Here is a 27,348-nt window from a genome sequence, read left to right as displayed (position 1 = left end):
CATATTTACCAAAAAACGGACTGTGAAAAAGTCAACATTTATTAAAAAAAACAAATAGTTGTAATTAGACTTAATTTGACCAATAACAAGCATATCCTCAGACCAATCAGGCAAATTTTTGTGTGCAAAATTCGGAACATCTTCTAAAGTGCCACCCAAATAAGGTTAGAGATTACATATGAGCCACCGCTTTACCAACTATATCTCTAGCTGATCAACAGCGGTTGGAGAAACCATTTAGGGAAATAGAACTAAGCTCCCGTATATCTTCCTTGAAAGCTAGGAAAAGCCCTGGACCTGAAGGCCTTATGGCCAGGTTTTATAAGACCTTTCAGGTTAATATCTCGCCTCTCCTACTATCTACGCCTAACAGTATCTCTAACGATTCTGGTTTCCCTGCCCAATCTCTTGAAGCACATATCACAGTCATACCAAAACCACAATCAATATCATACACCACAATCAAGTGGGTTTTACAATTGGGACAGAAGCTAACGATAACACTCTAAAAACAGTCTCTCTCATCAACTATGCTCAGAAAACATCAGTCCCCATGTGTCTATTGTCAGTTTATTGTCAGTCTATTGTCAAAAAAGCTTTTGACCGAGTAAATTGGATATTTTTACAAGAGACACTTTTACAAATGGGGATAGGTCCATCTACCTTTAATAAAATACAAGGTCTCCACACTGAGCCATATGCAAAAGTCTGAGCTAATAGACTTCTCTATAAGGAAAGGTACTAGACAGGGCTGTTCTCTTTTGCCCATACTATACATTCTGGTAATGGAACATTTGGCTAATGTGATTAGGAGTAATATAGATGTCAAAGGTTTACAAACTCGTGACCATCAGTGTAAATTTTACTCTTTTGTGGATGATCTCCTACTATGTTACATCTCCACACATCTCTATCCCAGTGTTCCTAAAGGAATTTGATTTGGAGCTCTAAGTAACTTTAAAGTGAACTACGACAAAACGGAAGCTCTTAACATTTCGTTATCCTGTAAGCAAGTATCACAGTTAAAGAACAATTTTCCTTTTAGAAGGCGGGATAAGTCGGTCAAATATTTGGGCATCAAAATACCTTCCAACTTTTTGTTAATAGCTGACATGAACTATGGGCTCCTAATCACAACTGGTAACAATGCTCTTCGTTCATACAGTGATCTGAGACTGTCCTGGTTGGGCCAAATTGCTACTGTAAAGATGGAAACACTGCCAAGGATCCTATACTACTTTTACACAGTGGCTGTTCCACCTCCAAAAAATGTTTTCCCTCGCCTCTCTAGTTTATTACACATGTTTATTTGGGGGGGGGGCATGTATAAATAAACAAATTCTCTAAAGGAGAAAATCAGGAGGTGGACTGGCTATCCCGGATCTTAAGTTGTATTACATGGCACCAATATTTAATAGAGTGATAGACTGGGCTAAAAATAGGGTAGAAAAACTGTGGGTGGTTCTAGACCCTACCCTACCTTGGGTACAACCATTATTTCAATCCCTGTCACAGCTTACCCCACCTACTGTACATACAGTGCTTTCTCTATGGGATTCCTTACTTAAACAGAATTTATTATCCTCCAGGTCCCTTAATGCCCCTCTTTAATAACCCTGAATTTCCCCCAGGATGTGATGCAGTTAAATTCCTAACCTGGAATAAACAAGACCAACCTTATGTGAGAAACATTTTACAAAATGGAAAGATACCCTCATTTAGGGAACTGCAGATCCAGCGTGAGATGTATGGCTCTGCATGGTTGGCGAATAATCAAATACAGGCATATAGTCTGACCTTACATCCAATTTCTTCAATCCTTAGAATGCCCTCAGAATGACACATGGAGTGGCGTACAAATATCGGCTTCTATTACAAGTTTTTATACCAGTACCACATTTTAATAAATATTGGGAGAGAGATATAGACATTTCACTGGATCAAGAACAAATCTCCAAGGCATTTACCCTGACCTATAAGATGTCCAGATCCAGTAAAGACCAAGAAAGTTCTTATAAGATCCTTAGTAGATGGTACAGATGCCCAATAGACATACATAGATTTGATCAGATGTATTCGCCTACATGTTGGAGATGTGAACATGCACAAGGATCCATGCTCCATATTTGGGATTCATGTCCTCCTGTCTGTGTTTTCTGGCAGAAAATCTTTGACCTCTATAACAGAATTACAGACCCTGATATACCCCCTTACCCTAAGATCCCTTTCTTACATATTCTACCGGGGTCCTTTCAATGTTTTAAGAAGGATCTACTGCAGTATTTCATCACAGCTGAACAAAGGATAGTTGCTAGGCACTGGGGTACTTCTGTATCTCCATCAATGACTGAATGGGTATGTGAAGTCAATGACATGGAAACCATGGAGTCCCAGATAGCATGGGAAGAAAATAGAAAAGTTACACATAACTCATTGGACTTATGGGTTTATTATAATTATCCCCAGGTGCTCCGCTCCTACCTATCATAGGGTTCCAATAAAGATATCATATAAGGGCTATCCTTGATATTGGGATACTTCTTTATATAAGGGCTATCCTTGATATTGGGATCCTTCTTTAAGTGTGTTTGAAACATGGATAATGAGACTGATATTATTAGCTGTATACTAAACATGGCTTAGATCAGTGCACTTTGTTATCAGTAGAGGATAAGTGTATAGAATGTACAGAAAATATGATGATCTCAGTACTGTTTTCTATGTGCATTAGTTTCTATTTTTGGGCTTTTCTGCGTTATACCTAGGTATTTTCAATGATCATTTAGCTGTATATTTGTTATATTCACTGGTACTTACCCCCCCCCCCTCCCCTTTTTCTCTTTCTGTATCCCTCCGTATGTTTGTTATGCAAAAAACAATAAAAACTCATTATAGATAAAGTGTCAGCCAAAAGAGGGAGGGGTGTGGAGAGACACATTGATCTTTGCAGGGAACCTCAAATGCCTGGGGAGAAACAATGCTACAAGCACCATCAAATTTAACGCCGATGTGATGTCTGTTCTCACTAGACAACCCATGCCTTGGGCAGTGCACAAAAAGCAATGCCACCTAAATGTCCTTTAAGGTAGCATTGCTCATCCTGCCCTGGGTGCAGGCACATTCCAGACCCTGTAAGCAACCAGATAAGAGTAAAATCTTGGACACACAAGGGAAGTCAGCAATATTTAAGCTTTATTTTTACCAAGTGACTACAAACATTCCAAGTGTGTAATCGTATGATGCACTTCCACCTCCTAGTGGAGTTTAATCGTACAATTCATGAGAACATAGGATGTACAGCCAAGAATTTCTTCCTGGACACCTGCATCCATGGGCCCCCTGACCATCTGTTCTAATATTATGGGTTTTATAAAATTGTGTGTAGCACCGAAGTAGTCACTGGATGAGGAGTGAATCAACCAAGCAGGGCACAATGGCAGGGGTTCACATACAGGAATATCAATGTGTTCTCATGACTTTGAACATTTTCAATATAATTTGTTCTTTTTACTTTTGATAATGAGATGTTTTTGTGATGTTTTGTTTGTTTTTGTTTTTCTACAAGAGCACAAAAGTACATTAATAATTTTAAACTGCAGCGTTCAGGAGAAAATTATTTTTGACAATGTGTCATTTGTCCAGACAGACATGGCAGAGAAAATGCACGAAGAACAAGGGAACAAATGAATTGAAAAAAAAATATGGTTTGGTGGTTGTAGCATTATCTGTATTTTAAAAGCATTTTTTATTTTTTATTTATTTATTTTTTTGCAAAAGCAAAAGCTTTAAAAAAAGTTTGTACTGAACAGTTCTGGCAGATCTGGGTTATTTCTATATAAATAAATAGCAATCAGGTGAATGGAAAGAAAATTTGGAAAAGTGAAAAATATTTAAACAGAATACCTCAATAAATTGGAATGTTGCGCCATGCACTATGGGTGTGTATATAATACGTTAATAATGCATACCACTGCAAATTAAATGTGAGCTGCAACACACAAGCACAGTCACTAAATGCATTTTGTCAATACAACCTGCTGAAATTAAACCGTGCATTAAAGTGGGGAAAAAAGGTAATTTAGGTGACAATAGGTGGCAAAGTTGTTTGTGCAAGGCAGGCTGGTTTGAAGATTTCAGAAACGGCTGATCTGCTGTGTTTTTCACAATTGTCTCCAGGGTGTACAGAGAATGGTCCATGAAATCCAGTGAGTGGAGGTTCTTGAGGGAAAAATGCCAGAGTAGAATGGCCAGACTGCTGTGAGCTGATAGAAATGCAACAGTAACCAAAATAACTATTCATTACAATGGAGGTATGCAGAATGACTTCTCTGAATGCACAACATTTTGAACTATGAAGTTGATGGACAGCAGGTGCCCCTCCTGTCAGCTGAGCACGGGCACCTGAGAGTACAATTTGCACAGGCTTACCAAAAAACATTGCCTGGTATGATGGGCTTCATTTTCTGCCGTAATATTCGGATGGTAATATCAAAATATGGCATCAGCACCATGAAACCATAAGTTTAAATGACCACAGTATACACATCTTCTGATGGTTTATTCCAGTAATGTAACTTGCCATTCACAAAGCCTAAATCATCTCAAGCTGGTTTGTTGAACATGACTATAATTTCACTGTACTCAAATGCCCTTCACAGTCACCAGATTTTAATTTAGTACAGCACTTTTGAAGGCAGTGGGATGGGATAAAATATATCATGGATGTGTAGCCAACAATTCTGCAGCAACAGCATGATGGCATCCTGTCAATATGGACCAAAATCCCTGAGGACGGTTTTCAGCACTTTGGTAAATCCATGCTACAAAGAATTATGGCAGTTCACACACACACTTATAAAATGACCCCCAAGGGAATGCAAAACTATCTAATATCACTTGGAGTGTTATATTCATAACTTTCAATGAAATGTCAAGCTGAAGCGATGTCTTCAGGAGCTGTAAGCTCTTCAAAATTGGGCCATAATCTTCCAATTTTGGAACTACTGTAATGGGAACCACTAAATTAATGCAATTAGATGTGCAGTAAAGTCATTTGATCGTATGTTCAGACTTGTATTGCCCAAAATTGTAATCTTCCAGAAGCAGTGGACTCTAAAGCTGTGCAATGTGGAGAATTTTATCCCATGATCTTAAATGTTAACCTTCTTCACTCAGAATTATTTGGCATAATCTGACATCAATGTTCTTAAAGTCCAGTTGAGCAGACAAGAAGCATATGGTTCAATGACCTTTGCAGAGATTAAATCTACAAATTGCAGATATTCTTTAGAGCTTCTTTAGTGTGACAGGCAATCAGCACTTGACAGGACTTTGTAACCTGTCACACAATGCCACCTTGTATGTCATCACTCATTTCTCTGCTTACCTGAATACCAGAATTAGTAAATGCAAGAAAAACCAGGGCAAAAGAATCACAGAACTAACCCCAATTATAAACAATCAGAATGCTTTATGATAAATATAGAGAAATATTAGATTGGTTCTTTATTACTGATGAACATTAACTTTCATCATGATGCCACCTTTTTGCATATTTAAAAGTTGAATGTAGATTTTGTGGTGGGGTATCCTGGGAAGCATCTTCAATCAAACTTCATAGAAGTCAATGTAAGCTTAGTGTATCCGGGAGACCAAACACAGAAGGAGATTCCAGTCAAACTGGAATAAACATTGTAACAAGACAACTAAAAAGTAGGGATGAGGAGCTTAAATGCAGGCTAGTGCAGGAAGGGAGGGTGGGTCACACAAGTCTATTTTAAACAGTTGTATTTACAAAAGTAGCAACTGTAAGTACCTGATCATATCCTAGCATGATCTAGTATTACCTAACTTTAGAAGGGATAAATCAGGCCTCTGGTTGGTGTCTTTCAGTGCTCTATAAATCTACAAAATACAAATCCTATGCAAGGTAAAACAGCTCAATTCAGAGTTCAGCTTTAATATCTGTATAATTTATTTGTATACTTCCATTGTTTGCCCGTCACTTGAACATATGTAAATTGGAGAAGTAGACATCACGTTTTACAGACAATTCTGAAATAATGTAAGCAATATTAAAAACACAGGCACAATCCTATTAACTGGAAAAGATTGAAGAATTTGAAAGGCTGTATTCAAGTTCTGATGTCTGCCCTGTAATTTAAAATTGAACTAGATTCCAAGGGAAATCATGCACACCCACTAAGACAAAAAATGTAACTGGCAGGATGCTGGATCATATCTTATTAAATGTAAGGCATTTTTTGCAATTAGAGGGAAACTCCTTAGAATGTTTACAATTGAATGAGTTGCTGTTCATACATTATGGATACACAACACATTTTCCATCAAATACCATGTAATAGCTAAATCAAGTAGGAACAATTTTCTACTGCAATGAATGTTAAGTTACACTTGTTCAGATTTCAATTCAAGGACCTGAAGCTAAAGGTTCTATTTAAAATACATTTTTAAGTGGAGAAGAAATTCCAATCTTTAAAGAGGTCCAGCTATCATTTATACTGCTGAAAGGATTGGTTTTGTGTAAAGGAAAATTATGGTATTCATGTAGGGTTTTAAAGCAACACTGGCATACAAATAATTTTTTCTAAGTAGTGAATGTATATGGTGTTATATACAAATTATCTTTATAGTGTTTAGGAACAAAAAACCTTTTTAATAATTTCTACCAAATTAGGTAATGATACAATATTGCATATTTTTTCAATTGAACTGCTTGGCTACTTATTGTGATCCGCAAACACAGTATCAAGGAAGCACCCTTAACCAATTACATATTTCTAAAATTAGTTATCAAAAGTAGCCCTGTAACATTCAACAGTCACATGCTCCTCTATAACTGAAGAATTTCCTTTAGCTTCCACAGCTGAATAAAATGAAGAACCAATAGAAAAGCAAAACCATAGCGCTAGGGTGGGAAGTTGAAGCAGAAGTAAACCCAAAACAATAAAATCACCCTTACCTTCAATCCCGCAGATCAGTCTGTCCGTTGGGAGGTTTCTTCCATTGGGTCCCGGTATCCGTCTTTAGCCTGGCGCAGAGGGAGCGTCAGGTGCCGCCATCTTCTCCTCTCTTCTTCCGGGTTCTTCTTCCTACATCACCCAATCTCGCACTGCACATGCGTGAAATCGGCAATTTATTTCCCTGTTGATGTAAGGGCTCCTTCTGCGCATGCCCGAGATTCTCGGGCATGCGCAGCAGAAGCAGCCAAGACCCTATCGAGATGCAAGACGTATGTATCCCAGGAGGCTCTGTGCTTCTGTTCATTTTTGATTTCCTAGGCGACTGAGAATACATGGGGCAGTGCTGCACCTTTTTTTTTCTTTTTTTTAAAAAAAAGGGTGTTGCACTTAAAAAAAAAATACAAACAAAATTTTTACTTTTATTAAAAGGGTTGTCTACCCTTTTATGTAAAGTTAAATTTCTGAGTTTAGGTACATGGTTACTTTAACATAACTGTAAATGGTAGTATTAGTACACGATAACACCCTAAGGACAAACTAGCCTATTCAGGGGAAAGTGACAAAGCTTTTGCAAATGGGGCTCTCAAGACCACTTAACTAAGACTAGGCTTCCTAGCACTTTGCTTGTCACTTCTTCACATGAAGCTGGCACTAAAGTCTTCAAATGTCATATCAAGAGAAGAGGTGACACTACGGTCTCAAGTGAGAGTGCTTGAGCCTAGCTGAGGCTGCTAGACCTAAGCATTGCCATCTGTGAAGAGGAAACATTCTCCTTTATATCTGGGAGCAACATCAGTATCATCACTGGCTGCAATGGAAGAACGGCTGGCAGGAGGAGCCGGTAAAAGGAGAATTAAAAAGTTCAGGAGTGGGCTCTTTCCAAAGACACTGTAACTTTACTGTAATTATTCTCTCTTTTAAAAAAAATCCCTTGTAGAACACATTTATAGTTAAGCTGCCATATGGAAATCTCTATCTTTATGGTTTAACCTTTCCCATGACCTTAGGCAGACAGGACCTAAGCTTTACAGGACAAATTACACAAAGAAAATAAAATACTTCAGCTATCACTTTCCTCTTAGATACTGGTTTATTATTTAGCCAATTGGGAAGCCTATTTCTGTAATTAATACCGTTAGATTAAAAGAACAGTAGAATCTGATAATTGTACAAGTAATATGGGGTTCACACAACAAAGACGGTGAAATTAAAGGTTTAGTTGTAAGGTAATATTCTGTATACCATCATTATTGCTTGTTCTGCGTTTTCTACTACCTGGGAGAAGAAAGTCTGTTAGGTACTTGTATAGGCAACTTTAATGAGAGGCGTTGTTCTTGTCTGAATAGGAAATAATCCCTTTCCTCTCAATTTAACCACATACTGGGAAATGTACAGTTAATCTTTCTAATGACTATTTCACATCTTTACTTGTTTGGAATTTTTAAAGTAAATTAAAGCCCAATCACAAAAATATTCTAATTTCAAAAGTCTTGGTCCATTTTTTAAGGAAGAAGGAAGAAGGAAGAAGAAGAAGATTTACATAGCGCTAACATATTACAACATAAAAAAGGGGTTGCAAATGACATACAGTGACACAGAAGGAGGACAAGACCCTGCCCTGAAGAGCTTACAATCTAGGAGGGTAAAGTGTTTTTAAAGCCAAAAGTTTATTTTAGTTTTGTATAGTGAGGTAAGGATGAGTATCCCCATTTTTTGGGTGTTTTTTTGGCTATTTTTATTTAGGAAGATTCACTCTATCTGTCCAGGTGACCATCATCCATAGGTTTTAAAATACATGATAAACCAAAATTGTAAAGCAGACCTATATGAAATATATCAAAATGTTTACTTTACATAAAAGGGTAGACAACCCTTTATAAAGAATTGAATACAATTTTTCAATATATAGAAAAAAAAAAAATTAAAAAAAAGAGGGGAGGTGCTGCACCCGCCGCGGCCGGTATTGGGTATCCATGACCTTAGGCAGACAGATCAAACTACACAAAGAAAATAAAATAATTTAGCTATCATTACTTTAGCTTCGCTGGGCCAAAAACAGATACCAGGACGACGCGGGACCCAAACGAAGAAACCTCCCAACAGATTTGTGGGAGTAAAGGTAAGTGTGTTTTTTTTTAATTTTAGGTATAGTTCCGCTTTAAGCTGCCACCAGAAGAGGAATAGAGAGAAAATTTACCAATGAGGACAGTTGTTGCAGTGACAGAGGGTCTTTTCTCACATTTGCTCTCACTTCTTTTGGGGAAATTTCCCTTTACTTTCTTCTCCTGTGAAGACAACAGGGACACAGAGGAGGGGAAAACCTAAAAGGGGTCCACTCTATTCCCTCCCTTATGCAAAAATTCAGTCTTGCCTTTTGGTATACACACACAAAACGTACACCTACTAAAATAAAACTTTTTTTAAATAGCCAATTTAGAGCAATGTGCTATAAGCAACTGGGACAGATGTATCGTATGACTAAAAACACTCGGACCTTGCTTTCATTTCATGCTATATGTCATCAATAGAGGAGAATGACTGCACAATTACAAAAAAAAAAATATATAAAAAATGTGCACCCTGTTTTAAAAGAAATACAACAATGAAAGAAAAGTAATCTGTAATTATCAGCTTAAAACAAAATGGCTTTGATGTTGCAAGTAACCCCTCATTCCTGCCAACAGCAGTAATCCAATACCGATATACTGTACATCCAGCTGACCCACAGGCCTAAACTCAAACAGGCACTTTAACAAGAACAGGCAGAGGAGAGTGAAGCTCTCAATCACCGTTGGAAGTGCAGATAAGAAATTTATGAAATTCTTTTGCTTGTAGGACATATCAGGTCATATGAATGTGTATTAATTTCTATTTTTTATTCACACACACACACACTTTTTCAAACTGCATTTATGTTTTGTTTGAAATAATACACTTGCCACATGTAAAGTTCAACTTTTACTGCAATACATAAGTAGTCTCCAGGTCTGTCCATGACCATCAGGTTGTGAATGGTGACCAGTTTAATTCAATCCAATTTTAGTGAGTGCCAATTGTCATGGAACTACCCCAGAAAGGTGCATAACTATATCAGATTGGGCTCACAGTACAGTAGTACAGTGGCACTGATGTCAAAAGGTCATCCTCTGTGCTCAATGGTTCTGAAGACTGCTCGTAGCCATTAGATGTTGTCAGTATTCTGGACAGAATGATTCCCAGCATCATGTATTTTGGGAGTCTAAAGACATCATGGACCTTAGCCCTTAGGAAGCTTCACCATGGCGCTCCGAATTATTGATAAAGAAAGCAGCATTGACATCACACATTATCACTGCTCTCTGCATCATTAAAAACTGACAAATGCAGGAAAAGATTAGAAGAGTTAGAAAACCAGTAGAGCATTACCTGCCTGGGGATTTTTGGAACAAGCAAGAATTGGATACCCTGGTACACCAATCCAACTCTCTTAGTGGTAGAGTATGCCTGCCCACTTAGGAAAGATCAGCTCATGCCCACTAAATAATCCTGTTCTCAGTGAGTCTTGCAAACCATCCTGACTGACAAACTCTACATAATGCCTGCAACAGCTCCACCAAACGTTTAGGATGCAGTTGATAATAGAATAGGGAGGACAGCAAACAACTTCTTTATAGCCACAGTTCATATAGAAAATGACTGAAGTCACATAGTTTTGTGAACTGCGTGCAACCATTAGAACTTTCTGCTGAAGCAAATCAATTCTGAATGTGGAGAGAAAAGTCATCTAATACAACAGAGTCGCAAACAAACTTTAGATATAATGAAGGCCTTATCACCTGGAAAGAACTCTAAATGGACAACCACTAACAGCCACTAACTGATGAACAGGAGTTGAAAGATATAATATGTGTAAGTGGCACTTGTTAGAAAATCCTCTGCAATATCAGTGTAATGAGAGGCGGACAAAATATCAGCAACTCTACTAACTCTTTGCAGCTTGTAGGAGCTCACTGCAGTAAATGAAATTGCAATTGATTGCACTAAAAAGGGACAATGGCAGTGAGATCTAATGGTGGGTGAGAAGGGGGAGACTGAATGAGGGCTTTCAGACATGCAGTAATAAAAAAAATGCAGCATTTACTGTTCCTGGACAGCTAATATGCACAGTTCAGGCACCTGGACAAGCATCCAGATTGTTTATAGACTTTTTTTTGTGGTACAATGCCTAGTTTTTTCCCCTTTCAGCAAGGAACCATGCTTAATTCACAGTCATTAAAAATGTCTATAAACACCTGAAGCAAAAGCTCATAAACGTCCGTATAAGCACTTATGTGCAGTTCAGTGCAAGTCTATGGAGGCACATTTGTGGCCAAACTGCCCCTAGAAGCAGCATGGAGCTTCTGAATAACCGCTTGTAACAGCATAAAAAACAGGCCTATGCTGTTTCATTTACCTATTTTTTTCACAAAGCCATTTTTATGCATTTGCAGGCTATAAAAACACTTAAAATGCCTGTTCCTGAGGCCTGATTATAGCCTAACTCTTGCAAGAAAAAAACATCAACTTACCACTCCAATGCCTTCAAAAGCAAAGATAGCAGTTCCAAAGAACAGGGGATAGGTTTTCCAGCTAGCAGCGTAGGAAAGATGAGTGGGATCTGGAATATCCTAGGATTAGGAAAAAAAAAAAACATTAAATTAAGTAGTTTAGTGCAATCATAATATTAGGGACTAAAGATTTATTATCTAGCAGTGTCTCATACATTAGAGAACAGACTGAAAGACTAGTGTCTGTGGTTCTTAAACATAATAAATAGAACAAATGTCCAAATCTAAGGCAGCAAAGAAAGCAAAGGTTCAGATTCTAGCTGTCATTTGTCTAAGAAGATTACAACAAAGCAAGGATTTGACAAGTTGCTGTTGACAATTCTCTCTTTTCCCATGGTTTATTTAGCTTGCTTTGCATAAGTAGTTACTCACCCTTCCAATATACTGGTAGATCATGACGACACTCCCCAACATGGCCAGATTTGCAAGCAATGAAAAAACTGATAAATAGCGCAGGTTCCTAATGAACACTAAAAGAATGAGGAATGGCAGGAAGGACAAAATGTACAGTCTGGAGTCCATGCTTTCTTTCAGTACCACTGTCACATTAGAACTGCAGTCATTTGTAGTGGCATTGGCAGCTTCTACCACCTATAGGAAGAAAGAAACAAATATTTAGTTTTTTTTTATATGCATCTACTAAATGTACTTAAATGTGTCCTAATATTCTGGTTGTATGTCAGCACTCTTCCACTATAAAAAACATTAAAAACTGGAAGAGGTGGAGTCAATCAATCAATTCTCAGAGGCTGGTCCTAAAAAATGCTGTATTACATTTTAGTTACCAGGGAGGTCATAGAACCTTACTATAAGGTCTGTGTAAATTACAAGATATGCAAAAAACACAATGACAGATAAAATAGTATGAAAAACATCTGAGTATCTTGCCATTTGGAGTTCCATTTCATGGTAAAATGAAGGCAACAACTTACAGACAAAAGCAGCTGTCAGTAACCCGATCAATGTAAGAAAATAGGTAAAACATGCAATACTCTTAATACCCCAGAAGGTGGCACTAAAACATATGCAAAAAGTGCAAAGACATTCTTAGAATTTTTTTAGTTATCAACAAAATCATACACCATATATTGCATCAGCTATATTAAGGTCTTATTAACACATATGTGAGCCCATATTTTCTCACTGCATTAGAGCAGTCCATCTTCTAAATGGGCAGCCCAATTCTGGGTGGTGCAATGTGCTTTATAGGTGCCATGTACTGCCATATAAAAGAAATGGCACTGGCAAAAAAAACTTTAATGTAAAACCAAAAAAAATGAACTGATTACAGGCATGCTTGGTTAGATTGGCACTTTTTCTTTTTTTTTTTTTTTTTACATTTTCTGTATAGAGCATCACCCCATCTCATGCTTGCAGAAAGATCGGATGATGTAGGAAGAACCAGTAATAATAGGTAAACTTTAAGAAACTTTTGCCAGGTGGTGTTGCGCAGTCTGATGCTTGCATCACTAATTTACAGAAATCTCATAGTATTACAGTACTTGTAAGTGAGCCAATTTAAAGTACTACAAAGCTCCTCCAATTATAGTTACCTGTTTAATGTTGTCAGCCAGGAACACAAAGTAAACGCAGCAGAATCCCAGCTGTGTCAGAATAAGAAAAAAGCCGACCATTCTCCTGGGAGAAACAAATAAGTTTTAATTTAGCAAATTACAATCAGAAATTACTCAGAAACCCTCAGTTATTATCCCATCAAGAGTATATTTGGTAGGTGAGCACTGTGTATGTGAGGGGACCAAACATTTAACTCCAGCCTTTTTTTCTAATTGGTCCCTAACCCGATTGAAAAAAAAAATCTTAACTGAAATGTGCTCTAGTTCTGCCCCTTGCTGCTCAACCTTCACGGTCCAGTCTTCTTTTTGGAGAAGCAAGGTATTTAGCCATCCTGGACTTACAAGGTGATGTTGTAGACAGCGACATCATGTCATCACATAGTATTGATAATGACTCAAAAACGGCCAAAAAACTTATGAAACAAGTGTGAAAATGTAATAAATATTTTAAAAAATGTGTGTGCTTCAAAAGGGATTATCAGTTATGCAGTGATCATCTCTGAAAATGGCTGCAGATTACAAGAGAACCACCTTGACTCGTTTTTATTCTTCTAATCAGTGTAATAATTTGGTAAAGGTTAGAATACAATGTAAAGATTTCAGAACTTTACGCCCTCTCATAAGCTGACAGCCATCGGTGGCTATGTGCAGGATTTTGTTTGTATGATGAGGTTGATTTTCTTCAGGACACACCACTTGCCAGGATAGGTCTTCAGGGGAGAATTACTCAAAACTGCAGATAATTTTCATTATAAAAATAATACTTGTAGCAAAAAGACACCCGTTGGAAGCTGCTGGAGTTAACCCAAAATAAATCCCCAAAAAAGGTGAATCTGTATGTACTGAGCACATAGACAATATTTGCTTATTATATGTACAAGCTCTGCTGCCTGCTTAGCAGTAAAAAGATGTGATGATCTTGGATCTCATCCTAATGCATCACCTCTGTCAGGTTATGATTACATTAGGTGTCCCTGTTAAGGATATTTTCTATTACTACCTGTCCTATTGACTACTTGTCACAGTGCTTCTTTCACTGTTACCTACATCAGCTGGATGACAAAACAAAACCATCCCTATACATAATCATTGTCAATAACAGTCACAGAGTAAACAGGCAGATTATTTCAAAAGAGTGGAACCCTACTATGGTATTATGTGATGGGTTCCTGGAAAGATTCAAGCATTCCAAGAAATCTTCCAAAAAAATAAAATATATACTGCTGTCAAACTGCATAAAAAAAACCTAGTATACTAGACTCGCACAGATGTATTATAAGTAAACCATGTCTTTGGAACAAAATTAACATAATAAGCAAACATATGACCTGTATTACTTAAAACCAAGGAATCTCATTTACACAAGGAACATGTATCACTAAAACCAGCCTGCGCGAATCTTGGTGAAGAGGTGAAACAGCCTGATGTACACTCATAAGATACAAATAAATGGAATCCCTTAGTACAGTGGTCGACAACTTTTTGGACGTAACGGACCACTAATTTCAAGGCCTTCGGACCATGGATGTGCGGGGAGCCCTGTGTCACTCAAGGGGAAGACACTTCCCAGAGTGATGTCATGATGCCAGAACCTGCCCATTCTCCCATTGCAGGTCAATTAATCTTAATCAATATTTCTCTTCTACAGTGCTTTTACGTTATGGGGGAAGAGTTCAAAAATCTTTTCCTAGAAGACCACATTATGGGGGTTTATAATGATTTTCTGTGTCTTATTTAATGAACAACAATAAATGAAACAAATCATCAGTTTTTGCCCCAACACTCTATATCTTATTTCAGTACTTAATTTCAGTACTGACAAATATTATGGTAAAAGTCAATTTTTCCCCATCAGCCTTTACCCAGCAATCTGCTTCAGTCACTCCCCACATTCTTGAGACCAGATAAAAGTGGGATGGATAATGATGAACACAACCACATGACTTTTTAAAAGGCATTTGTAATCTGTTTCTAAGCTAGTTTTGTATATTATGGCCACATGAAATAGGAAATATTTAACCCCCCTAGAGTTCTAAATCTGTCCGTATATACATGCAAAAAAGCAATACATTTTTTTGCATGGAAATTTTTTTTTTTACATTGTAAGCTATAATTCTTAGGCATAACTCACCAAAATATGTCCAATATTAAATATTAAACTTTAAATAAAAAAAACAAAAAAAATCTGTTAAAAATAAAAAAAATAGTGAAACCTGTAATATAACTGTACAGTAGCTTGTATAATATATATATATATATATATATATATATATATATATATATATAAAGATTTCTTTGTATTGGACTCAATACAGCTATTTTGTATGAAATCTAATACAAAATTATTTGAATTTCCCACCGCTCTTTCCGCCTACACCGACGTCACCGGGAAACCCCAGAGATCGTCTCTGCATTCTCCGGCGGGAGATCAGAGGAAGAAGACGTGTCCTGAGGACCTGCAGGGACCAGCAGGACGCTGGGGGACGCCAACGAAACAAGGTGACAATTTTTAGTAGAAGTTTGCTGTGGTTGAAAACCAATGGCAAATACAAAAACAAACACCAAAGGGCCTAATATTGTTAAGATGACACTTACCTTCCCCAAATGGAATTTGCTCTTAGCCAATGGCTGGGGGCGTACTCCATCCCACACATCACAGCATCTCCATAGTCCACAAATGGGCGCCGATTCCTTCCATAGGAAAGCAAATAATGTTAGTACATACAGGAAAGATATGAGAAAAAAAGTTTTTTTTCACTGTAAAAGCTTTAACGGACCACTAAATAACATTATCAAAGTTTTTTTTTTTTATGCAGTATAGAATTAACATTTATAGGCAAATATGCCATCATTTTATTAAACACAGTTTTAAGTAGTATCATACAAAGAAATGAGTACGGCAGGCATCAATAACATAGAATCTGCTAAATGAATAAATGTCATAAAAAGGATAGGTGGACCAGCTCACATACCACACCTGCTATAAAGCTGTAGATAAGCAGCTTAAATGAATCGGTCAATAGTTTTTTAAAAGTTGATCATTCTCTTTCACACTACAGGGACATGGAAACAGCAATTCAATTGAAGCCTATGATCAGTTGATGCAGCATAGGAGAAACACTATGGACCTTATTCATTAAAGCTCTCCAGGGCTGGAGAGGACACACTTTCATCAATGAAGCTGGGTGATCCAGCAAACCTGAAGTGCATTTCTTATGTAATTTGCTATTTGTTAGCAAATGTTTTCAATCCTGGACCATATCAAATCCAGGTTTGCTGGATTACCCAGCTTCACTGATGAAAGTGTATCCTCTCCAGCCCTGGAGTGCTTTAATAAATCAGGCCCTAAAAGTCCAACAAAATGCTAAATGCAGCAAAGTTTTACCTCTGACAGATGTGATTTGCACACTTTACCAGAAGATCCATGCAGTGCACAGCAATTATTCCCATAACTACCAGACTTAGAGGACCCAACTGAAAGAAAGAAAAAAAAATAATTATGTCCTATACCAGTAAAAACAAGACAATATAGATAAAATATCATCATGATAATCTATTAATGGGACAATACAAAGATGTAATACTGCAAAATTGATATCTGACCTATTTGGAGCAATACATGTCAATAAATTATATCTATTGAACATAAAAGTTTTATTGTTCCAGACAACACAACAAAACAAAATCTCCACCTGTGACCTTTTCCTTATGATGCAATTAGCCAAAGGCTTTGTCATATATCTCCTAATCAGCCTTTGTAGAAAACTCACGGGCCTTTCATTCCATTTTCATGTCAGGAATGGGTTTTACGTTCATTTAACTGCTGCTGCTTCTTGATCACTACTAGATTTTATATTTGCTTGGGATGTGGACGACCCTTTTTGTCCGGCCAATGCACCTAAGTGGATTTTCAGCCTTTCTGAGGAAATCGGAGGATTTCAAAACTAACAAGCTCTTGGATGATTTGGGTTACTTAGCACTCCCAGGACCTTGAATGAAGTTACCCTCACCTTGGTACCATGGTGCTATTTAGTACTGGGGAGTTGGTTCCAGATTTATTAAATCAACATTGCTTATTTTCTATATTTAGCATTCTTACTCCCATTTTCAAAAAGCGTAAAACAGTGTATCACCTTATTACCGGCTGAATACAGTAGATTTGTGTCCAGATGCTTTGCAACAGAGAACCCAGCAGCAGGAGTACAAGTAGCACATCTCATTTTACACAACAACATTCATAATTATCTGGATTGCTCTAGGGCCTTGTTGCTTAGCTACATATGGACGCATGAAAAGAACTTTTTGATGTTGGGGCATAAAAAGAAGATTGTATCGTCTGTCATCAAAGCAGAGAGATGCACAAACAAAGCTTCCTGCCTTTCCAGTCAACATAAGAAGCCACTCCATGAATGAAGAGGAATAATATGCACAGAGTATCATAAAATAATAACAGCATCAGCAAAGGAAGCATATCATGTATAAGCAAAATCAAAAGTGGTGAAATGAGGAAGGCAGAGATGGAGGAAGTTTCCCCAAGTGACTCACCATGCTGCTTCAAGTCCACTAGTGATGTGACTGAGGTAGAAGGTTTAACCCAACCCAAAAGCTAAATTAGATAAAATCGAAAGTCACAGACCCCCCTTTAAAAACGAATAAAAAGCAACAAGCACGCAGTCATTATCATTTCCTGAAACACGATAGGATAATCTGTAAGTGCAATAAAAAAAGCCATTGAATAACTTTTAGGGGAGCAAGCATTTTGACTAGTGACCCGGGTCTAAATGAAATAGGCATATTGGATTGAATTAGTCAGTCAATTTATAATTATTACATATATTTTTTCCCCAGGGATGATTTATGTATGGATTTCTCCTATTTCCAGTAATTGTTTATGTATTTCATATACCCCTTTACCTAGAAATGATTGTAATAGTAATGATGTACACTACATATGTAAAATGTATATAATTTTTAAAAAAATATATTTATGTTTTTAATTTGTCAACATCTTGTAATCTCCATATTTCATTCACAGACATGAGCATCACTGGGGTTAAATTCCACTGGAGAGGAACTAAAGCCATTTTAGCCGGTATCTATAAGGTTGAACTTCCCGTTCATTCAGGATTGCTCTTTCATCTTTCTCTATTTGTTACAAGCTAGAAAGCTATGGCAAAAGCTCTGGGTGCTTTTTTTCCTTGTTACCATCACTAACAACAGGGTCTCCCTGAGGAGGCGTAACGGTTTTGTGTTCCAGCAAGCAAAGCATCCCTCTCGGACCACATATACCTCCTGAGATGACCAATATATCACATGGTGACATACTTCCATCAGCTTTCTTCTGTTTCAGCTGAGCTATAGTAATAGAACTTTGTCCCTATATCCTGCTGTAATATCCATGATACATTTTTTGAGATCCCACCTAACACCTCTTCCTCGGTATTCCCAGGCGTTGTTTTGTCTGTCTCCATAATGAGGTTGAATATTTCCTATCAACTTAAATTAAGAGGGGCCCCTTTGGCTGATGTTCCTGCCTTTTGTTCCTAAGGTAATGTAAGCGATGGTGGAATATGATATGTAAATTATGGATTTGGTATCTTGATGTTCCAGGAGGCTATCACGTTCTGTTTCTGCCCCAGTTACATATTTTTGTACTTCATTTGTTGATACTGAAATAATTAGTCTAACGAAGTAGACACTGATCTGTGAAATGCGTCATGGTAGTTTTTTTTTTTTTAAGAACAATGATACATATTTAAATTGACCTATTTATGAGCAAAGGTATGTTTTTTAAGCTGAAAAGTCAAATTTCTTTACCAGCGCAACACAAAGTCTTCCTGTCTGTATAATAAGGAGTGAGTTTACCATATTGATATTGAATAGACACATTTTTTGAATTGTCTTCTATCTTTGTTTTTGTAGATAATTTCTGCCTATGATCATATCATTCTTATTGGACACACGCACCTCAACTTCATTGCACCCCTACTTAGTCAAGCTTTTTTTCCAAATTTTTATCATCCACATTTTCATGCCACCCAGCTGGAAAACTTTTTTGGAGATAACACGGTTATTCTTTCCTAATCTGATCATATCATAATTATGCAGGATTTGAATAAAGTGAGATTTTTCCATGTATATACACACCAAGTATATACACATAAAAAAAGCAAAACAACAAAAACTGGAAAGCGGAACTTTTAAGACATGAGCATAAGATAAATAAAAAGTATCATTTATTTGTATGAATTATCTTAAAACTCTCATGTTCTTAAACAAATTTACGTTTGATACATCCTATTGGATAGTATGTGCAGTCTTGGAGGGAAACTCTCCACCAAATGATCCCCTGTACCCCTACACCATCCTCATGAGCTATTACCAGACCGACCTATACATTGTGAATTTTAATGATTGTAAAATGAAGCAGATTGTTCCTAATGAAGTGGTATTTTTTTCCGTGAAACACGCTGAATCAAAAAGTCATCTAATCATGGAAACCACTATAATATGTACAATCATGAGTTGTAAATGTGGTTCTTCAAAACTGGGTTTTAAGATAATTTGTACAAATAAATTATACTATTTAAGGATCCTAAAATTGATGATTTAATGCCTTAAAAGTCCCGCTTTCCGATTCTTGTTATCTTGCTGTAAATTTCTGGGATGTGGCTTTGTTTAAATATTGATGGGTTAATGCATCCGTTTTGTATATACACATATAAGTTATAATGCATACCACAATCCCGGCATTCTTCACAGCTAGTGGCAGACCGAGCAGTCCAGTTCCAATGTTCCCTTTAAGCAAATGTATCAGTGTCTGGAACCATCTAAAATTGAAAAAATATAAATAACATAAAATACAATGTATATACTTTTTACCTATTAGTCTTTTATAAATGTTATATAAAGGCTGGCATTGCTGAATTCATTTTGGATATGCTAGCAGTCTAGTTCTCATACAAGTCTTCTGGTTTTTATGATTTCTGAGTTAGATTGACCAAGAATTGTTATGCCTATTGGGGGCCCTGACACAAGCTTTATGCTTGTTTTGGGTATAAGGCAGGGAATGGACATTCCCTCAAACATTCATTGGTGGAGAATCAATAACTGTCTTTAAAACACACGGACCTAGAGGATTCTTTACCAGGGAATGTTTGAGGAAATGTCAGATTCACTGCTTTGTAAATAGAGCCCTTGGCGCACTCACGTTGTGCTGCTGCTACTGTGCTCCCCAATGCGTTCATACTGTCCAGATATAGGGGGAAAGTTGTTGATTGCCGGTGAATTTTCCTCAGCAGGGCTGGAATCAGTGGAGCTGTAGTCATTAAAAGTATCATTCCTCAGCCTGGTTGTAGCCATGTTTCCTAAAAGAGCAAGAACATTAGGGAAAGGAAAAAACGACAATGGTTTGGTGAACAACTTTACCTTATGTAATTTTTTATGAAACCCCTAACAAAACAAGGTCTCCAATTTTTTTTGTATTTGGTCTGTTAAACATACCACTGAAAGCTTTTTGTTGTATCAGTTAAATAAGTCTTTGCCTGCATGGCACTGTAATCTTCAGTAATGGTAGCTGCCCTGCACAGTAAGTGCTGTTGCCCTAAGACAGGAAGTGTGTTATTGGCAGGATCACTAGGCGAAAATAAAAGAGGGGGAGGGGCACAGAAAAGGAATAAAATCACCACAACTGTATGTTGTGTCATCAAAAAATGTGGGTATTTCAATTGTATAATTTGTAACTTGGTGGAAGGAGATTTGTGGGGCTACAAGTTTTATATATATCCTCAAACTGGGAAGGGTCAGGCAGAGAGAAAAGCTGGCATTTCTTTACCTGTATCCAGAAAATGTCAGTGTCAGCACTCAATTCTATGATATCTCTAGTTACCAATTATACAATCAGATGGTTACATGGCCATTATTATCTTAAGGTGCGTACACACTTCCAATTTTTATCGTTCCAATCGAACGACGAACGATCGATTGGGCAAAAAATCGTTCGTAAAAAAGTAACCAACGACGCCGACGAACGAGGAAAGTCGCTGGAAACGAACGACCGGACCGGCGGATCGGATTGGGCGACGATCGTTGAACATCGTTCGTGTGTACGGTCGTTCGTTGATCGTCCATGTTCAGAGCATGCATGATGAACGAACGTCCGTTCACTTTCCTGTCGTGCACATAGTTCCTCTATCGCTCAAACGATCGTATCTATTGTGTGTACAATATCTACGAACGATCGTGTCGTTAACTCTATGTGCAGGATCGGTGCTATACGATCGTTCGTATATATCGTGCATGAACGTTCGTCGTTCGTTTTCCAACGATAATAATTGGAAGTGTGTATGTAGCTTTAGTCTGGCCACACACCTCACATGAGCTGTCCAGGGCCTCAAGAAACACAATTTTCTCCTTATCAGGTAATCCAACCCAAACAAGTATGGGAAGGATGACACCAGATGTTTACACTTATTCACAGGTCACTTACTAAGATTAAAAACATGTTCAGACCTCATTATTTTCAGGATTATGTAAATGTTTTACATCCTGAAAATGAAGGTGTCTGATTTTTGTTAAGGTTTTTCAAACTTTTTTTCAAACCTTTGTTTAGAAGCTTCATGTAGCTTCTAGGGTTGTTTGGATGTCCAAATGTCTCCATAAACCTGTACAATCTTTTGCAAATGCAAAGTTTTTTATTTTGCCTGAAGACAGTGCTGGAAGCCTAGCTGTACAGAGTAGGTTTCCAGGAGCATTTACCAGCAACGTTTTTCAGAAGCAAGTCTTAACATACCGTAACTCTAAGGCTATATACACACGTGCAATCATTGTCGTTGGAAAGGATCTTTCACAGTCCTTTCCAATGGCTAACGACTGCACGATACATGAATGGGTGCTGTACATATAGCACCATTCTGCTCTATTAGGAGGGGAAGGGGAGAACGACGGAGCGGCACCCCGCTGTGCTCTCTCCTCCTTCACTTCCATTACAATCATTCGTCGTCCATCATCCGTGGATCGGCCAGGACGGTTGTTCGGACGATGGATGACAAGTGCTGTACACGCAAGATTCTTGTTCGATATCAGCCGTGAGCCGATTATTAGACGAGAACTATTGCACATGTGTACGTAAACTTAGGGCAGTATTTCTCAACCTGAGCTCTGTGGAACCCCGGGGTTCCTCCAATGGTTACTAGGGGTTCCTAGAGCAATGAGAAATTTGTGACTCCAATGATTATTTGGGTTATCTGTAAGAGTGACATGCTCCCCACTGACCTTCACACTAATGTACTGTGAGTTGTAGGTATAGTCATTATAGCAGGGTTCCCTGAACACCTGACAGTGTTTCTTGGCCTTTTCACAATGCAGAACCCCATGCTATGTAGTCAATATCAATTTTTACATCTGATTTATGGACAATTCAAAAAAGGAATAAATGGACTATTTGAACAAGAAGATCAACATTTTTATGGCTAACTTTAGTGTAACTCCTTCATACTCCCTTTTGTATCTTCAGGACAGAAAGCAAAGTAAAAACTCCACGAAAGTCAAATATATGAAATGCAAACGCAATAGAAATGCAAAGCAGAGTAAAAAAAAGTTGAAACTGCTTATTAAAAAGTCCATTGTCATGTTAGTGATCTCATAAAAATCTCAATTAATCTCAAAACACAAGCTGAATGATAACATGCATATTGTGAAACTAAAACATATTGCTTAAAGCAGTTCATAGTGGTGAATCTGGCTGTGAATCAACATCTACCAGTCACCAGTTTCATACAGACTATTAGGTCTCCATTGACCTGTAGACTGAATATTATGGCTTACTTTTTTTTTTTTAAAATGGCAAGCGTTAAATCTACAAACTGTTGTGGCGTGTTAAATACCCACCACTGAAATGCACTGCACACATATAAATTGGTGATTGCACAATGTGGCATGTGAATCCCTAATGTGACACCGAGGGAAAAAAAAAAGAGAACTTGAAGGCCAGCATGCAGATAGTAGTGCAGAATAGCAATTTTCTAAGCCAAAGAAATGACGACTCAGAAGTGAAAGGTAAATTAAACCATCACCATGACTGTTCTTGCACAAAGTAAAGTCAGCATATAACACTTCTATAAACTGATTGCTTACTTCCTGTTGAGTGTACCATGTTAAGGTCTTAAGAAACAAGATGCAGACACACAAATATTGCAAAATATCAAATAACACATCTAACCTGTCAGAAATATTCACACTATTACCCCACTTATCACCCTTTTCTCCTCTGTCTGTCTATATACACCACGCCTTTGTTGTTTATATTTTGTTTAATCACCCCTTCTCCTCCCCCCATACCTACAACACTACTCCAATAATCATTTTGTCACACAACTAACACCCCTCTCCTCCTGTACTCACACCATCACCCCAGTAATCCCCTATCTCCTCGTGTACTCACATTGTAACCCCAACAATCACCCCCTGCCTCCAGGCTGTCATCCCAATAAACACACTTTCCTTCCAGGACTTACACCGTCCTCCCTTCAAAATCACAACATCACCCCAGTAATCAAAAATTTGATCCAGGACTCATGCCATTATCACAACAATCACCCTTCCCTCCAGGACCCACGCTGTTATCCTGGTAATCACCCCTTCCCTCCAGGACTTACACCCTCTTCCCAAAACCAGCTCTTTCCCTCCAGTACTCACACAGTCATACCAGAAATCACCCAATCCATCCAGGATCCCAATCACCTTTCCTCCAGGACGGTAGCTGTTATCCCAGTAATCTTCCCAATTCTTCCCATACTCACACTGTCAACCCCACCACTCATTCCCTCCTCGTCTGTACAGATCACACAATTTACCCTTTTCTCCTGAGCTTAGATCACATCGCTTATTATAATGCTCCTCCTGTATTCAGTCATCACATTATTCCTCCGGAGTACGTATTATCACTCTCTATGAATACTTTTACCGCCACCCTGTCCTCTCTTACAGTATTGACACTGTCATACTAATATCCCCTTTTCCTTTGCCTACACATCACTTCCCATTCTCGGTTACTGAACCAAATCATCACTTTTCCTATATCGCTCTGCACGTATTGTATTAATACATGAATCTCCCTTTTTCTCCAGTATCGTACTCATATAATTATCCTCCCCTATACTCACACATTCACCTTGCTATTCATCTCTCCCCTCCAGCCCTGACACCCCACTAATTATTTCTGTGGTCACCTCTCTAATCAGCCTTTTCCTGCTAATCATATCTTTATTCCCATACATATGGCTATCACCCCACTAAAAAGCAACAATGGCAGTATCTCTGATTTGTTCTGGCATCAGCAAGACAATACATAACAATACATAGGTTCCCTGATACACTCTATAGATAGCAAGACGCCACTCATCACCCCAACTTCTCTCCTTTCTAATCACCTATCTATTCCTGTCTTCATGCCATCAACCACTCCACATCCACTCCAGTAATCACCCCCTCCACCATCACCCCACTAATACCCCCCTTCCTCCTGTGCTCCCCCATCACCCCACTAATACCCCCCCATCACCCCACTAATACCCCCCCTCCTCCTGTGCTCCCGCCCCATCACCTCACTAATCAACCCCCCCCCCTCCTCCTACCGGGGTCACGCGGGGCCTGTCCCTGAAATCTGCTACCTCAGGTCGCTGCCAACTTGTTTGCCGGTGTCCACCCCTTACAATACACCGAGCATTCAGGACCAACCGAGCATTCAGGACCCGCCGAGCGGACAGCACCACCTGCCCCCTCCCCTCCTCCAGTCTCTGTGACGTCCCGGGGGTGTTGGAGCCCCCCCAGCCGCACTCACCGTCAGAGCACCGACAGCTTTCTTCTTCACTCCATAGCAGCCAGCGCCACACATTACAGTCACGTGACCGCTAATCAGCTGACCGACACCACAACAGTTTTTTTTTCTCCTTTTCAATTTTTTTTTAAAATCTTTATTGTTCCAGAAACATTTTTTAGGGAAACAATTCTGCTACTTTCTGGAATATAAGCGGGTTAACTCTTCCATGACAGTGACCACCAATCATTGGGCATCTTCCCTGCCACTGACCAGCAATCATGGGGCATCTTCCCTGCCACTGACCACCAATCATTGGGCATCTTCCCTGCCACTGACCACCAATCATTGGATATCTTCCCTGCCACTGGCCACTAATTATTGGGCATCTTCCCTGCCACTGGCCACTAATTATTGGGCATCTTCCCTACTACTGACCACCAAGCATCGGGAATCTTTCCTTCCACTTTCCATCAACCATGGTCCACTTACTTCCATTGCACACATCCTGGCCCAATACCCACCAATTTCTTTAAATGTCTGGCCATCTCTTCGACCTGCTGAATGCCCTACAAGATCAGGGACAAATGTTGGAGCCATGTACACTGATCACCAACTGGGCTTACACGGATTCTAAACGAAGCTGCAAAATAATGTTTCCCACTGACCACCATCATCCCACGGACACTTCTTCCCACTGACCACCATCATCCCACTGACACTTCTTCCCACTGACCACCATCTACTGGGGCATTTTTCCTCCAAATCATGCTAGGACAGATTTCTGACCACTAACCACTGACACCAGGGCATTTTTCCTTTTCCAGCTGTAGTCAGATGTGACCTGTCCAAGTAGTAACCATGTTTACCTCTAATCATGGAGTTATATTTGTACCAAGAACAGAAAGAGCCAATGGGTACAGCAGGTTTCACACAGAAGCCTGCATTTTATGAATGGGCCTCCTTATAAACATTTTAAATTATTTATTCTATGTGCATAATTATCACATTTTTACTTCTTTGTCTGATCTGTATTACTCTGCATTTGTATGTATGTTTATTTCAAACATTCTTGTAAATCTTTGTAATATGACAATTTACAAAAAACATAAACGAGGGGTTGGGTGTGGCTCACCCTTCTTTCCCACGATGGTAGTGGGCGGTTGTTTTTGTGTATTAATGTCAAATGAATTGTGTCTTCAAATGATTTGTGTCTTCTGGTTCTTTTTGCTTTGCTTTTTCTTTGCCTCTTATTCTAATTTTCTGCTCTACTTACCTTTTTCCTATCCTGTTCCAGGTTCTCCCTTTTCCAGACCCGCAGGTTTTTACTATTTTAGTGGTTGTGGACACATAATTAATGCAAACCCTCCTGACACAGTTTTATTGCCGATAACCATATTGAGTCTGAATGTACAGGGCCTTAATTCCCAAGACAAGCAGACTAAGGTCTTCCGTTATTTCCGCTCCAAACACATAAATATAGTCTGTCTCCAGGAGACTCATTGTTTAACTACCTCCTGCCCTAAATATTTTTGTAGCTCATACCCCCAAGTTTTTGTGACGAATGGCCCCTCGATGACAAAGGGAGTGCTGACTGGCTTTAGGAAGTCTCTCTATTTTACATGCGATGTGAATGTGGCTGACCCAGAGGGTAGATACCTCATATTAGTGGGCCTAATTTCAGTCATCATTGTGAATTATTTTGCCACTAGTACAAAACAGATCCAGTTTTTTAACCAAATATTTACCTTAACTGCATCAGAAGTGCACACTGGTTATGCCTGGGGACTCCAATTTAATTGTTCACCCATCCCTTGACAGGTACCAACCCAATCAGGTATTGTCGGATCACTCTTTAGACTCTGGTTCTACCCCATTTGCGAAGTTTCTAAAGGAGAAATAATTTGGTAGACTGCTGGAGGGAACTATATGCCTGCAAACAGGATTATACGTTTTATTCTCATCCCCACAATACCTGGTCAAGGATTGACCATGTTCTCATTTCTTCAAATTTTCTCTCCTCATCCATATCTTGCGATATCATCCTATCTGACCATGATGCGGTCCTATTATCAGTGTCTCCCTTATATGATTGGCCAAGGGAATTCAGATGGGTTCTTAATGGACCCTACTGACTGATCCTGATGTGACCCTGGAAATTGGCAATGAGCTTAAATGACACCGGTACTGTCTCCATGAGTACGTTATGGAATGCACATAAAGGGGCTAAAGTTATACGGGGCTGCTTTATACAAATAGCGACCCAACGCAAGAGGAAATAACAGTCCCAGATAGCTATTGGAGCATACATTTCAGAGCTTATCAGCTCAAGTCAAGTCTGCCCCTACCCTATCTCTAGGATGGCGTTGGATAAAGCTAGGCAGGAATTG

The 27,348-nt window shown here is 38.6% G+C and overlaps 1 protein-coding gene across 2 annotated transcripts in view; it reads right to left on the bottom strand.

The window, feature by feature from the left end:
• The window catches only part of LOC140323417 (proton-coupled amino acid transporter 1-like), a 45,652-nt gene extending 20,591 nt beyond the window's left edge, over nucleotides 1-25,061 (bottom strand). For both annotated transcript variants that reach the window (XM_072400445.1, XM_072400446.1), the window contains exons 1-8: nucleotides 24,983-25,061; nucleotides 20,354-20,510; nucleotides 19,883-19,973; nucleotides 16,529-16,617; nucleotides 15,739-15,834; nucleotides 13,123-13,207; nucleotides 11,942-12,160; nucleotides 11,531-11,629 (exon numbers count right to left, since the gene is read on the bottom strand). In XM_072400445.1, coding sequence (XP_072256546.1) covers nucleotides 11,531-11,629; nucleotides 11,942-12,160; nucleotides 13,123-13,207; nucleotides 15,739-15,834; nucleotides 16,529-16,617; nucleotides 19,883-19,973; nucleotides 20,354-20,505 — 831 coding nt within the window. In that variant the 5' untranslated portion in view covers nucleotides 20,506-20,510; nucleotides 24,983-25,061. The remainder of the gene's footprint in view (nucleotides 1-11,530; nucleotides 11,630-11,941; nucleotides 12,161-13,122; nucleotides 13,208-15,738; nucleotides 15,835-16,528; nucleotides 16,618-19,882; nucleotides 19,974-20,353; nucleotides 20,511-24,982) is intronic.
• Nucleotides 25,062-27,348: the final 2,287 nt, after the last annotated feature.

The sequence above is a fragment of the Pyxicephalus adspersus genome, chromosome 2 (genome assembly GCF_032062135.1).
Source record: "Pyxicephalus adspersus chromosome 2, UCB_Pads_2.0, whole genome shotgun sequence".
NCBI classification, from domain to species: domain Eukaryota; kingdom Metazoa; phylum Chordata; class Amphibia; order Anura; family Pyxicephalidae; genus Pyxicephalus; species Pyxicephalus adspersus.
The sequence above is the reverse complement of the archived record's forward strand: the minus strand, read 5'-3'. Positions and strand labels throughout refer to the sequence as shown.